This window comes from Tinamus guttatus, unplaced genomic scaffold (assembly GCF_059628265.1).
Source record: "Tinamus guttatus ecotype Peru unplaced genomic scaffold, ASM5962826v1 Tinamus_guttatus_pri_ptg000060l, whole genome shotgun sequence".
NCBI lineage: Eukaryota > Metazoa > Chordata > Aves > Tinamiformes > Tinamidae > Tinamus > Tinamus guttatus.
Genome location: NW_028288594.1, coordinates 8,888,034 through 8,902,943, shown reverse-complemented (window position 1 = coordinate 8,902,943; position 14,910 = coordinate 8,888,034). Strand labels below are relative to the sequence as shown.

Sequence of the window (14,910 nt, the reverse complement as noted above, 5' to 3'; positions counted from 1 at the left end):
GGGCTTGCACTGTATCTGTTACGCTTTCATATACAACGTCATTCCCCTGCCACGATAAAACACGTATAAAACACTGATAGTGGTCATGTGCATCCCCTTTGGACTGTGGCATTTTCTGTCTCGGGTTAAATGTGTGTTAATCCTGTGGGTGTTGCCATTCCTTTTACTTGCAGCTTCTCGACGTCATTCCAGGTCCACTAGTGCTCTCTCCACTGCTGATTCTGTTGGGCAGTCAGGTGAACAAGTGCTAACTGCATGAAACTGCTTCGTATTCATCTTGTTTTACACCATTTTAACATTTGCCATCACGTGCATCAGCCAGCACTTAAGCATGTGCTTCTCACCGCTGTGGGGCCTCTTGTTCTGTTCATTCAACGTGGCTTTTTTGTTTTGAGTTTCATTTATTCATTTTTTTTTAATTTTATGTATTTTAGGAATATTGTGAGCAGTGTTTAAACAAAGGGTGATCCAGGGCTTTCTCAGTTCTCCTGCAAATTGGATCAGTTGTGCAGCATGAATGATGCAGAGCACTTGCAGCTTCTGTTGGTATTTACTCCTTAGGAGTGTAGGTGGTGCCTAGGACTGAGGCCCAATGGATCTGATCCCACTTGTTGCCAAATATCCTCGATTTCTGCCTCTGTCAATGGAATTTCTGTGCAGAATCTGCCCAAAATTACAATAACATAACACTTGCCGATCCATGTTACTTATAATTCTGAAGGCCTTGTCCTAAGTGCATGGAAGTTGGGAAAAATGATTCCTGGGCTCCAAACCAAGAGGATTAATGCTTGGATGTAATGAGAAAAATCTGCACATTCTAGTTGCCTTCTTCCCCAGCCCTGTGTTGGATTTCTCAGTTGCTGATTGCCTGTAACTGCCTTTTAAATCAACATATTGTCCTGGGAGTCTTAATGAATGAGGGCTTCTAGGCTCTGAGTCCCTACAAAATTAACTGAGAAGGGGACAGAGATGATGAAGAAAATGAATGAAGACAGCATTTGCTCAGAGACTAAAATTACAAAAAGTATGAGTGGTATTGAAAGTTATTTAATTATTCTCCCTTCAGGTAGGGAGTGAAAAATATTTTGCTTCTCTCAAATCTAGCTTAAATGGCTGTCACTTAACTAAAATCCTCTGAACATTTCCCTTAGGAAGTAACTGCAGAAATGACACAGCTGATTTGACTGTCTTTGGCATTTTAAAATCAATCATTTGAATTTGAAGCATTTAAAAATAAATTTAAAAATACAGTAATACAGATCTAAGGATAAACTTTGTGTTTTCCTTCAGTTTTCCACAAATTTATTACATGCTTGGCTCCAGGGATTTGGTACAAAGCATATTTCTACCACAGTCATCTTGGTCCTACCAGAAGGCCCAAACTTCACTAAAAATGGCAAAATTGAGCTAAAAAAAATTAGTTGGGGTACTTCCCTGAGTAGATATAAGAATAATAACTCTAGTCAAGGAGATGAGGAAATGTAGCTAGAGCACTCTGGGCTCTCCTTAGCCCTAGCGTTGGACTTGTTTATGGGAGTTATTCCGGGAGCCAAACGTGTTCTTGGCACTAAATTACAGATCTGCTTGGGCCTCTCTAAAGATACATGTGCATCTCTGCACTTGAGTACAAGATTGGCACCTGGGGGAAAAGCCCAGAGTGACTTGTATTGGTTTTTTTGGTTATTTTTAAATCTCTATTTGAAAAGATCCCTGCAATAGCCATGGAGACAGTTACAAGCCAGCATGCCACATTCTACTTGCCCACATTTGTTTAAAAAAAAAAAAAAAAAAAAAAAAAAAAAAAAAAAAAAGCTCCTTTTTGTTTCTTTATGCTGGGTATTTGAACTGATCTACAACTGAATTACTTTGTCATTCTGTTGTTCATTAAAACAAGAGAAACTATCTTCCCTTTTCTAATGTAATCTAAATTAACGTGAAAGTGGATGACAGTGTATAATATTTTATGATACTGTGTTGTTTCAAAGCTACAACACCAAATTCTATTCTCAGTAACATGTGAATCATGTCACTGAAGTTAGCTGGGTGTAAATGTAAATCTGAGACCAAAACTTGTCTCAACACTTAAACTTGTACAGTTATCATTTGTGCTTAGGAAAAAAACAAACAAAACAAAAAAAACCACTTGCCTTCTGTACACTTTTGTAGCATATATCTTTATAACTTGTATTTTCAGCTTCAATCTGACCTAATGCAATATGATTTCCTCTGTGCCTCTGTTAAAAGTGGGCAGATATTTTCATTGTAGGGATGAAGTACTGTTTCAGCTAAACATTTATAATAGTTATCCAACTGAGTGCATTAAAAAAGGGGATAGTAATAATGCATACAGCTTTTTATTTCTTTGTGAACTGTCATGGTTTGATTATTTTCAGCAGTAGTTCTGAGAAGTTATGAGGTTTTCTTTTTACCTTTTTTTTCTTGTTGTTCTTGTTTCTGCCCCCTGTCCCATGTAATGTGTTTTGTAGAAGATGTGCTTTTGTTGTAAATTGGAAATGTCTGGTCTGGTTACATATGTCTGAGGAATAGTAAGTTTTGATAAACAACACTTTTCTGACAAATGCTAGTCTTTGGTTTTCCTCTTAATAAAATACTTTAGTTCTTTCAAAAAAAAAATTAAATCTCCCCTATTTTCCCCTTAGTATCTCAATCCTTACTCCGACTCAGGTAATGCTTTGAAATCATATTCAGGTAATTTTTTGAAATAAAACAGTAAATGGGCAAGTTTTAATATCTGATTCAGTGTGAGCTGAATACTTGAGGAATTTCAGTGCAGTAGATTTAAAAAAAAAAGTAATGAAGTTTTACTACAAGTGCAACTTTTCCTTTAAAATGCATATGCTAAGCTGCTGAATATAGTATTTCACATCAGTTTTGTGGAAATCCATGATACAGGTGCATGTTTTAAAATGCAATATTTTTCATTCATTAAATATAGATGGAATAAGAAAAAATCTGGGTGACTTGATCCCTCTCTTCTGCTCTTGCTTACTACATCTAATATGGATGAGCTGAAGGTTTCTTAAATGGGTTTATGCAGCTTGATCCGTGCACTACTGAAGTTCCTGGTGAAACCCTTAGTGACACTGATGGCTGCAGGTGCAGGGAGGTAGTGCTGGGTCCCCAAGCTCTCCTGAGCACAGGTGGGCCCCCACCTGTGGGGAAACAAATACTAGTGCTCTTTGGGCCTCAGCAAGGTTTGAAAGGCCAAAAATGGTCTTTCTGGTTTGAACCTGGAGCCAGGACCTCATTGCACTAAATCTGATCTGTCCATCAACTAACAAAACCACTGTTGGAGCTTGGCCCATGGCACCTACCTCACTTGGTCATGATGAACTTCTGCTCTTGCTGATTTTATGAATTGGCTTTGCCCAAGGAAGCTCATTTCTGTGTGTGTGTGTGTGTTTTTTTTTTTTTTTTTTCTCTCAAAACTTGGGGCAAATTGTAAGGCAAGTCAATTAACAGCAGGAATGTAAATGGCATTTTGGACCCAACCCTGTTTTTTCAATGTCATTCAGAGCTTTGCCATCCAATTTAAGGGCAGAAAGATGGTACTGTTTGATCAAAATATACCCTTTTGATTTAACCTATAGCAAGTTAAGCTGTGTTTCAGTCAAGCATACATTTTAAACTACTACTCAAGAACTCTAATAAAACAAAAATTGGAACCACTACACAAGCAAATAATAAACATCCTTATTTATATTCTTTAGGGCGTAGGATGTTACTCAAGCCTTGAAACATAAAGTAGCTTAATCTCTGCTTCTAATCTCATGTCTTTGAGAAAAAGCTGCAGGATGGGTCAGTGCACAAGTAGGAGCATGTTCTGACCCTGCAGGCACAACTCTGTCTCTCTGAAGTTAATGCAGATTTTGCTGTTGATTTCTGAGAGCTTCAGATTGGGGCCAGAGTGTCTGTAGCTGACATTAAAATAAAACTTTGAAACAGCCTCTATTTAAAAGGAGAAATGCAAAATAGATGCCCTTCTTCCCAGCTTAAAACAAACAAACAAAAAAGACATGTCCCGAGGATCCAAAATAGTCTCTGGGGGCCCGGCAAACAACAGTAGTTTATTTCTCCCTCTAATGGCAGCCTCTCTGGATCCAAGGATAAAAGGGGCTTTAATGAGAAAGCGCTGAGAGTTCCCAGAAGCTTTGGGGAGTCCGGCTCAGACACCTGATTAGGATTCCAGGGGAATGTGAATTTACTTAACAGTCTCTTTCACTCTCTTTTGTGCAGACCGGTTTGGGCTCGGCCAGCCAGGCAGGATGCCTGCTTCCGTGAACGCCATGCGAGTCCTGAGCACAAGCACAGATCTGGAGGCAGCCGTGGCCGATGCACTGGTAAGAGGGAAAAATGCAAAATGCTTCCGACACCAGAAAGTGGCTTAAAGTTACCTGTACGTACGTTCTCCTCTTTCTTAATAGCTTTGTACTAATTGTGCCGGTGACGGATGCTGTGTTGCTAGCTTGGTTCATGTTTGTTGCTTTGTGTTTGGGGAATATTGTCAGCAGTGTTCGTTTCTCTAGTTCATGTGAGTTCTTCCACGTTGTTATTGGACCCAGCTGGGTGTTGGAGCTGCAAGATGGGTTGAATCTGCTGGTGGCCTTTCCCTGGGCTCTCAGAGGCTGCACACAGCAACATGAGGGACCTCCATCCATTCCATTAATGATATGAGGATTTGGTCAGGAAAAGCATCCTCTCTTAGTGTTTGTTGCTGATCAGCTCTTCAGAACTGGGGTTTTCCCACTTTCTGTTCTGTGTTATTTGTACCTGACTGGATATTTAATCAGGGGTTGTCTTGTCTCTAGTTGGTACCATATCATGGTACTGGTCAGTTAGACTGAAATGCATTGCTTGGGGTACTGCTAGTATTTTTGAAATATTAGGTGCATTTCTAATTAAGTTCATGGTCATTCTTCAGTCTTTTATTGTGTTACATGATCTTACTGTACTATAAGAAATAGAAGCCAGAAAGTATTTTCTGCTCTGCAGAAGATAAGTATTAGCACAGGCCTTTGCGATTACTGTGGGATTTGGGGATGGGGATGTAGTGGCAAGAGCAGTTGTTGCAGTTGCTTTATCCAGGTGCCAGTGTACCCTGTGTTTTCTCCAGCTTTAGTCCAAGGGATTTCCTAAGGTTTCTCAGGCAGAGATCTCAATTTTTAATTTATTAAAAATGAACCATATCCCCATAGAGGTAGTGATGAACTTTCTTTTCCCCCACTTCACTTTCAAAGAGCTCAAATCATTCGCGTTTTTGTTTGGTTATCACCCAGTTCATGTCACCTCCATTTCTAGAGTATCATTAAAGTACTCATTGAATTTTTTTTTCTGTTTTTATCTATTTTTATCTGTTTATAGGAACATAAAAGTAGTTGTGAATACAAGAGAAGCAGAAGAGTAGAAAATAGTGTTGTTGAGTTTATCAGACTGAATAGCCTTTTCATGAGCCAAATACAGTGGTTTGTGAATCCCTTCCTGCCCTCAGATTTGCCACCAAAGCAGTCCATGGTCTCCCCGGAGGTGGTGGGCTGCGAGTGTAAATGAAACTGGGTATCCCTGCACGAGCCCTTGCTGAATACACAGCAGGGTTTCAGTTAGCTGCTGATCCCAGGGATCCGATAGGACTTAGTCCCCAAATAGACTTTGGGAGTTCCCTTTTACTGTTCTACCCTTTATAATGGACACCCTGAAATGTTACTTGGCAGTGCTGCTAGCTAGGTGGTTCAGTCTGCGTTTCTATGGCTTTAAGAGGGGGGCAACTTTCTCTCATTGTTCCCTTCTTTCCCACTGCCCTATTTTACTCCTTTTTTCTTAGTTGTTGTCTCACAGTAGTAATTTACAGACTTGGTCCAGGCTCCTTTTGGAAGAGCATTCACAGCCTCTTTTTAACCCTTGTGTTCAGATGGGTATTCTCTGCTGTGTAGTACAAAATGATGACTTTTCCAAAGATGGCTTCAGCCAAATACTCAAGCTTAAACAAAATCCAGCAGATCATTTTGCGACTTCTACTATATGTGCATGCAATTTCCTTTGGAGCCCCTTCTGTTTAAGGGCTGGATTTGGCCTAAAAACGTGCTGGGAATCAGCACTCAGATCTGTCAGAAGAGCTCAAAGGCTGTTGGAAACTTTGGTATTAAGGGTTCTAATTCAGGGGTGCTACCTGGGTGACCTTGAAGTTAGGCTTCAAAAAACACTTTGGAAGAAGAACTGTAAGTTGAAAGAGACCTTGGTTAAGTGAAGTTGGTTAAACGTGCTGTACTGTAGATAGCAGTTTCCTGACCTCAGAGCTTCTTTTCAAGACTCTAAAGTCACTGATAATGTCTGTATGTTGGGGCGAGGGGGAGGAAGGGAAATGACTACCAAGAATTTGTATTTTTCATAGCAATATTTTTGAAAAATAAAGCAGAGAGGTGATGTATCTAGAACTGTCATTGGGAACTTACAAACAGATAATCTCACTTCAAGTTTCTCTAATAAAAATTCTGCCTAGACTAGGGTGTACAAGCAGTGTAGCAATTAGAAAATAGTCAGGCATTATTATATCCACTTTTATTTTGCATAAACTGTGTTTATTTTGTTCTTTTTGAGTTTGCTAAGACGCATTTGCTATACATTTTTGTTGCAAAAAACAAACCCTACATAAGCTTCTGACATAATTCTCTATGCTTTTTCCCACCCTTCAATATTTTCCTGCCTACAGCTGTTAGGAGACTCCAGGAGCAAGGTACTAGTGCTTTCTTGACTTTTTATTTCTACTTTCCAACTTGCCCTGCCCTTTTGCTATCCCCCATGATACTGCACTTGAGTTAATTTCTATGCTTCAATCCTGCAGTCCTAGTTGAAGCAAACTCTGCTGGCTTGACGAGTCCAAGAACTGCAGGACTGACACTGAGGAAGAAATGCTGTAGCAAGCACTTTAGAATATAGGCATTTTTTCTGATACATTGTGTTATCAATTGTATTCATTTGAGGTTTGCTGAAGTTTATAGTTTAGTTTGGCTTGCCATCAACATCGTTCTAGTATCTCCTCTGTTAGGGTGAGCGTTGTCAAAGCAGTACCTAAGGGAATTAGGTCCTCTAATGCTACGTACATAAGTGAGATTTGAGTACTCAATTACCTTAGCCTCTGGGAAAATCCTAGTCTAAAATAACAAAAATCATTCATTCTTATATGTCCCATTGGAAATCTAGTCAGTTGGCTAGCAATAACAAAGCAACTGTGCATACCAGCACAGAGTCCTTTCAGCTCTTTCTTCCTTACCTTTATTTTTTCTTGAATTGGAAGTTGTATTGTCGCAGTGTCTGTAAACGAGGTATTGCCCATTTTTAACAATAAAATGACATAGTGATTTAATTAGCTCTAGCTCATTCCATTGGGCACAAGCATCTCGTTTATATGCTGGGAGGGGCAGGCACCTTAGCTGCTTGAGTATTTCCATTGAAGGCAATGGGAATCTGTCTTGCTCTAATGAGTAAGGTAAGCAGGCAGTCTTTAGTGGCATGTTTAATATGCTTAAGGCACTATAACAACAGGATAAGTTTTTTAGTGATTACAGATTGAGCGTTTTTTATTTGCACGATGTAAGTATATACGGTTTACTAAGTTGGATTTCCCTCTTCCAGAAAAAGCCTGTGAGAAGAAGATATGAACCCTATGGGATGTACTCGGATGACGATGCTAACAGCGATGCATCAAGCGCTTGTTCCGAGCGCTCCTACGGCTCCAGGAACGGGGGCATTCCACACTACCTGCGGCAGACTGAAGATGTAGCCGAGGTCTTGAACCACTGTGCCAGCTCCAACTGGTCTGAAAGGAAAGAAGGGCTCATAGGTCTTCAGAACTTACTGAAGAGCCAGCGGACACTGAGGTGACCTTCTTAGCTTTCTGGTTTTTGGTCATTCGTGGGAGTTGACTTCTGACTACAGTCAGTAATTTTGGCTTGCCTTATGCAGACAAATGGTACCCCTTCCAGCCTTGAAGGCTCTTGTCCCCTTAATGTGGGGCTTTATGGGGTTAACAGAGAAGAATTCTGCCATGGGAGCATTATCACTTTTGTTAAATTTGTAACAGTGATGTAGACAAAACCAAATTAAGAATACTTGCTTTGAGCCTTTCTCTGTCTCCTCAAGTCCTCTGATGGTAGCTGCTTGTGGCAGCACAGTGAGATTTCTCACAGTGATGGTAATGCAAATGCACTCAAAGGGTGGTACCATTTTTACATATTAAGCCTTTAGTAAAATTATTTTTTCCCCAGTAACTAACTTGGTGAAGCAAGTGCGCTCTGCATTTATTCTAAAATAATTCAGGGTGTGTATATTTCAAAGATGAGATCAAACAATACCTACTGTAATGTTAGGTCTACTTTGATTCTTTATGAAGGTGTGCTGTTAGGTATAATGACTTGTGGCTCTTTGTGAATGCATCAGGTATAGTGATTTGTAACTCTTTCAAAATCCTATAGAAGAAATTTGAATCTTCTATATTTATAATGTAGAAGGAATTTTTTTAAGACAATGAAGTAGGTGTGCCACCTCTGAAACCTTGTTTATGATAGGAGAGATAGAACTTTTTCCCTTGTCAAAAGCCAAATAAACCCTTCAAACACCTTTTGCATGTGATGCATTAAAACAGATCTTAGAATTACCCAGTCCTTATGTGGGAGCTTCATGTGGCCACAAGTCATGGTAGCTGACGGCATCTGGCTCTTGGGCAATGGGCTTTTCAGCCCTGGCCTGTGATGAAAAGTCTTTGACAACAAGCTATTTATCTTTTGGCTCTTTTGGAGATTACATTTGCAAATAGTTGCAGCATTTTATTTTCCTGTTAAGAGTATTATGAACTTAGTCCTAAATTAAGTTTATAGGTGGCTGTTGCATGGTTGGCAGTCTTTCTTCTACTTGAATATGTGTAAATATTTTCATTTTAAAAGATCTTATTTGCTGAAAACTCACGATTCTCTTGGTTAGCGGGGAGAAAATAAAAATGGTCCGAGATTAGGACTGGAAAGGTTATTCCCATCATGAAAAAGAGCTTCACATGATGTGATGCAGCCCTTAAGTGGGAAGTACTACAAGTTGTAAATAACATTAAGAGTTCCTAAATCAGAGGTGCCTTTTGATGTGGTCTACTTATGAGTATTTTAAAAGCTATTTCCCATGTGAATGCTTTGTTTTCCTTTTTTTTTTTTTTTTTTTTTAAGTCAGGAAAAGCTCTATTGACACCTCATATGCTTATAATGGGAACATATGAGAAACTTTCTTACCAAGATGTGTGAGGATTATAACAACCAGAGTTGCAAATAACATTGGCGATAGTTCCAAGGGAGGAAGGAACTGGAAGATCAGGCAATGGACTGTTTACCCAGATCAGTAACTCTTAGCAGAAAATGATAAGAAAAAAAAAAAAAAGCTGTTTTCAGCCCTGCTGTTTGTAGTATTTGAACTGTATGGCTGTTGCTAGTTCCTCAAACTTGTTAGTTTTCTTTGCTTTGATCCTAGACAGTTTGTTAAACCCATCCCGGAATCTACACTATCTCAATATTAAGCCCCTGCAGAGTTATTTTTATAATTTGGAACTCTCTTTTTAATTCTCCGAATTAGATTCTCTTTTGGTTTGATTATCTCCTTCTACCTTTGTTCGGGATGGTTGGTGCCTGTTCTGGTAATTAAATTTTGTCATCCTGTGTGTTCCCACACAATTATGTAAAATATCATCAAAGTTGTTAGTCTCGCAAGGGGCGAGTTGTTTTTTTCTAATTAAACCCAGCATCTTCTATTGTAGATAATAAGCTGAGCATCAGGTGGTGATGCGAGGTTTTCTTTAGCTCTCACAGGTAAAACAGACCTGATCCTCTATTGGGAATTTTATATCCAGAAAGATGCATCCAAAGGGATGCAGTATGTACCTCTTCTCGCAGTTTCATACAGCTTCTGGTGATCCAGCCCTACAAGGGCTCCCCTGTAAGGTCTTCTCAATAAAGCAGAGTCCAGGAGGTTTCTAAAAGAAATGTTCTTTTAGTGCCTGTTTGTATTGGGCATTGCTGCTTTGAGTCAGCAGGCCTTTAAAGAAGAGACACACTTATAATCACTGCCTTCTTGTAACCCCTGTCCAGAGAGAAATTGTGTTAGCGTGATGGAAAGGAGCAATCCCCCAGAGTCAGGAGAGCGTTGCCAAGCAGTCAGTGCAGAGGCAGTGCAGTCTCCATCCAGCATGAAGCTGCCAGCTTGCTTTGGAGTTGTTATAAAGACTTTATTTGTTTGTATTCAGCTCTTGGAGCTTTGTCTTTCTGCCCTTTGAAAATGTGATCAACCTTTCAATGTATGAATACGTTTATTTGGGGCAAGGAGGGGAAACCCAATGTTACTTAAATATTAAACACAAAACCAACGTGTTCTGGCCTGTTCTTTAAAGCTCATTTTAGTGTTACGTGTATGTTGGTAGATTGGGGAATTAATGTCTATCTGGTAACAGGGTACCCGTAACCAGAATCTGAACGACTGTTCTCTGGAGAATCAGTGTGCGTGTTGCTAGATGCTCCAGTTTCACAGTAATTGGGGAAGGATACCTGATAGCTAATATCTGTAGTTACCCAGATGTTACTCAATCATTTGGACTGTAATCAAGTAAAACTTATGCTTCCTTTGACAGCTTGCCTTTCAGGAAAACTAGTCTTGTAACATTTGGCCCTGTGCTTTTCAGTACGTCGAAAATAAGAGCTTTGACACCAATTCTGTTGGATTCGAGTTCAATATCTTGTGAAATATTTTTTGAATAACTTAAGAAAAGATCACATAGAGAATTCTCTTTTTCCCTTTGCCTAAAAAGAGCATTATTAAGTGTTTACTAAACTCCTACTAATAGGAACTTGCACTTTTACCTTGATTTTTAATTCTCTTCTGATAGATAAGGTTTCTTGATCATTGATCTATCATATATTTCTGTATAGATGCCTTCTCAGTGAGTCTTGTGTGTCTGTTAATATTATGTGATCCTAGAGTGATTTCACTGAGGCTACTGATAATTTAGAAACCAAGATATTTGATTCCTATCTACCTGAACAGCATGGGAGTTAGCTTGTATGTGGAAAAATTGAATTTCCTGGCACAAAGGAGCCTGAGAAATACATTCCTAGGCAATAAAGGGGAAATGTTTCTGTGAATTGGCAACCTTGATACAGACAGAAATTAAATACCTCCTGAACATGTACATTTTAGGTTGTCTTCTGCAGTCTGGCAGCAGGCAGTAGAAGCTCTGTTTTTAACACATGTTTATTTGATTTCTTAACCAAAACCTTGTGTTCGCAGCAGCTAAGCTGGGATGCCAAATACAGCTTTGTCTAGGTAGAGAATTTTCAGAAGTGTTGACTGAACCTTTAAATTAAGAAGATGAAATCTTTCAGCTATTGTTGATTACTGCAACTGGAGTCCTAGCATTAATGTCATGTTTTATTATGTATTTTAGCCGAGTTGAGTTAAAAAGGCTGTGCGAAATATTTACTCGGATGTTTGCCGACCCTCACAGCAAGGTAAGATCGCCAAGGCTTGGCGTCTTCTCTGCATTACCGTATGTGCACATGAGACATTGTTCAGAATTAATGGTTCGTATTTCTACCCCTGCCATCTGCTGGGAGAAACTGGAATTTATAAATCTCACAGCTGTCTGTTTCGTGCTGAAGGAATGTGTCTTACAGGGCAGGACTTGCTGCCTTGGAGAAGTTAGCTACTGGAGCAATACGTTCAGTTTTATCTGTATTTCTCTAGGGTCTTTCTTGGGAATCTAAAACAGAGTGAGTATCCTGAAGGATAATAAATCATAATTGAGCATCATGTTCATTTAGATGCCACCAGGGTGATTTATGGAATCTCACCTAGATAATGTTCTTCATCTTTTCAATAAATTTAAACAATGCCACTCATATAGCTACTTTGCCTTCTCTATAACACCATCCTTTGAAGTTGAAGGCCACGATGTGGATGTACACGCATCTTCTAAAAAGCAGCAGGGAGGAATGGGAGGGAGAGGGTTGACCCATACGTACTTTCGGGCTCAGCGCTTTTCTCCTGCTAGCAGATAAGGAGAATCAAGAAGATGTGGGAAAAAGGAGTTTTGTATTACTTCTCGAGGAAGATAGCTGTTTCTCCTTGATGGAAACCAGTAATGGCTGTATGAAAACATCTGTTGTTGTGCTAAACACAATCTTAAAAAGGAATCACAGTATAAATATTTGGGTCTCAGGTTACTTGTTGCACCAGTTCCAGCAAATGAGTGTCAGGTGCAAATTCCCTCAGAAGACAGGTTATTTTATAGGGTTATAGGTCCACAAACCTACCTCAAAGTTTGCATTTTTGGCCGTAGCTAGTCTGGACTAACTAGACCACAGATCTGATCCAATGTGGCAGTACCTATCTGTAAAGTCTTTCACATTTTTGGTTCTCAAAGTTCAGTCTGGGTCATGGAAAGTATGTTCTCTGTGTTACTGCTGATTTGTCATCTTTATTGCTTTTATGGAGTTAACACTACAAATGCATTGATTATGTTAGATAACTACAATTCTCAATTACTACAGCATAGCTGAGGTCAGAATTTAGTCTTTCATAAAAGTATAGTTTATTTTTACCTTCTGATGTTGCTGAACACCGTGTTCGGGATGATGTGGGTTTGGGGTCTCAGAAGTTGAAATAAATTGAAGTGGAACAGGGAAAAAAACACAGAGATTACATGCAACTGTAGAAAGCCATCTAGCTCTCCAGACTTGTTGACTTTAAAGGCATTGTTTTCATAAGAGAGGATACTGGATCTGCTTCAATGTATATGATGTTTTAAATAACTCTTAGAGTTTTGTTTTAAGAAAATGTACACTTTCCATGAATGCATCTTGTATCTGTCGACAAACTGCATCTGAACATTCGGGTTTGATCACTGTGTGCTAACGAGTGGTTTGTTTTGTTGCATGGCCTGCTTTGCGGTGGAATTCACAACAGAGAGTAAGTGTATTCTCCCCCTCTTCCTTCATTTGTTTAATGTGGTATTTTAATACGGCACATTCTAGATGTGTATTGTTTGTGATTTTTTTTTTTTTTTCCTTTTCTGCTCCCCAGAGCAATGTGGTCACTAAAATCATTCATTCATGAAATTGTCTATAACAAAGTCATCATGAAACTCAATTACTCAGGGGGGAGGGAGATTTAGAAGTCCATTTTTAGCCCAGTCTGTCTTTTTGTGACATGCTTTTTGTTTATAGGTCTTCAGCATGTTTTTGGAAACGCTGGTTGATTTCATCATCATTCATAAAGATGACTTGCAGGACTGGCTTTTTGTTCTCCTGACCCAATTGCTAAAGAAAATGGGAGCAGATTTGCTGGGATCTGTTCAGGCAAAAGTTCAGAAAGCTCTGGATGTCACAAGGTAGAGTACTTGGATGGCAAAAATTATGTAGGTTTTCTCAGGATTACAAGAAGGCATCTAATGAACCTCTTAAAAACCTAGGAGTGCCATACATTTTAAGGGATGGATCATGCTGAATGCCAGTATAAGTGAGCACAAAATCACGTCACGATATAAGCACTGAAATCCAAATCTTGAGTTAACGTAATTCAATTTAACATTTTAAATGTCGTTCTCTAAAGTTATTCATGTAGGAAGAAGTATTTTATTTCAATTTTCATTACTTGACTCAAAATATATATCATTTGCAGTGCTCAGAAAGTGATTGGTACTAATACAGTCTGCAGAATCTTACATGTGTTCAAACAGCACATATAGGTAATGTAAGGATAAGATCTTGGAGCTTCTGTTTTTGCATTATCTGTGTAATTCTGTAGTCCATGCTCTTTCTTAAGAATGTCCGGCATAGGACATCTTTATTACAAAGCATAGCTGATACATTATAGGATTTTAAGAGGGGAGAAAATAATTCAAGAGCACATGAGGTACAAGAGGAAGACATCAGAGAAATCAATTTATGAACTTTGAGGAAAAGAGAAGCTGGTGTGCTACTACAGATAAGGGAACAAAGAACAGCCTGAAGGGAAGAAAGGATGGAACAATATAAGAAAAGCAAAAGTGTCAGTATATTGATTTTAGAAATTTTCACCACTGTTACCTCAATAATCAGCTGATCCTTGGATGTTAAATTAAAAAAAAAAAAGTCATGGTGGATGCAGAACTCGCATGTGAATGTTTATGTATCAGATTAATTTGGTCCTGATCATTCATGTTGCATTGCATTTTTCAAATTCTTTTCTTCAAACAGGGATTCTTTTCCATTTGATCAACAATTTAACATTTTGATGAGATTTATTGTAGATCAGACCCAAACACCAAACCTCAAGGTCAGTATCAAAAGCCCTTCCAATGATTTTCTATTAATTTGCAATAACAGATGTTCTTATATAGAACTCATGAAAAGGTAATTGTAAATACCTGTATGATACAATATAGAGCTACACTGTTAGCTTTGATTAATTTTTGCAGTTGTTTATAAATTTTTGTAAGAATTTTTTTTCCCAAAAACCTGCACATAGTAGTAGCTCAATTCTTATCTCCTGAAATGACTTTCAGTAACACCTAGCTACTGTTTTTAAAAGCATCTCAAGATACAGATACATGCCTGTTTGGATTTACTCTATAGGGATATACGGGATGCCAAATAACTAGAGTGTTTTCTCAATGATCTCCAAAATCTTAACTCTTTGGAGACTCTAGCTTCAGCATTTATTTGCAGACTAGAAATTAAATTCTGACATCTGAAATAACCCTGGCTATGAGAGAGAGACCCCAAGACATTAAAACATTCAGTGCTGGTGCAGGCAGCACGTTAGAGTGCTGATTTGCTTATGCAAATACACGAGCAATCATTTTTTTCAATCCAGTTCTGATGTACTGTT

The 14,910-nt window shown here is 38.8% G+C and overlaps 1 protein-coding gene across 1 annotated transcript in view; it reads left to right on the top strand.

Annotated features, from left to right (window-relative positions):
* Window positions 1–14,910, top strand: part of CLASP1 (cytoplasmic linker associated protein 1) — a 160,551-nt gene that overhangs the window by 106,815 nt on the left and 38,826 nt on the right. The window contains exons 25-31 of the mRNA XM_088519570.1: window positions 174–236; window positions 4,258–4,361; window positions 6,725–6,748; window positions 7,648–7,892; window positions 11,486–11,549; window positions 13,266–13,429; window positions 14,277–14,355. Coding sequence (XP_088375696.1) covers window positions 174–236; window positions 4,258–4,361; window positions 6,725–6,748; window positions 7,648–7,892; window positions 11,486–11,549; window positions 13,266–13,429; window positions 14,277–14,355 — 743 coding nt within the window. The remainder of the gene's footprint in view (window positions 1–173; window positions 237–4,257; window positions 4,362–6,724; window positions 6,749–7,647; window positions 7,893–11,485; window positions 11,550–13,265; window positions 13,430–14,276; window positions 14,356–14,910) is intronic.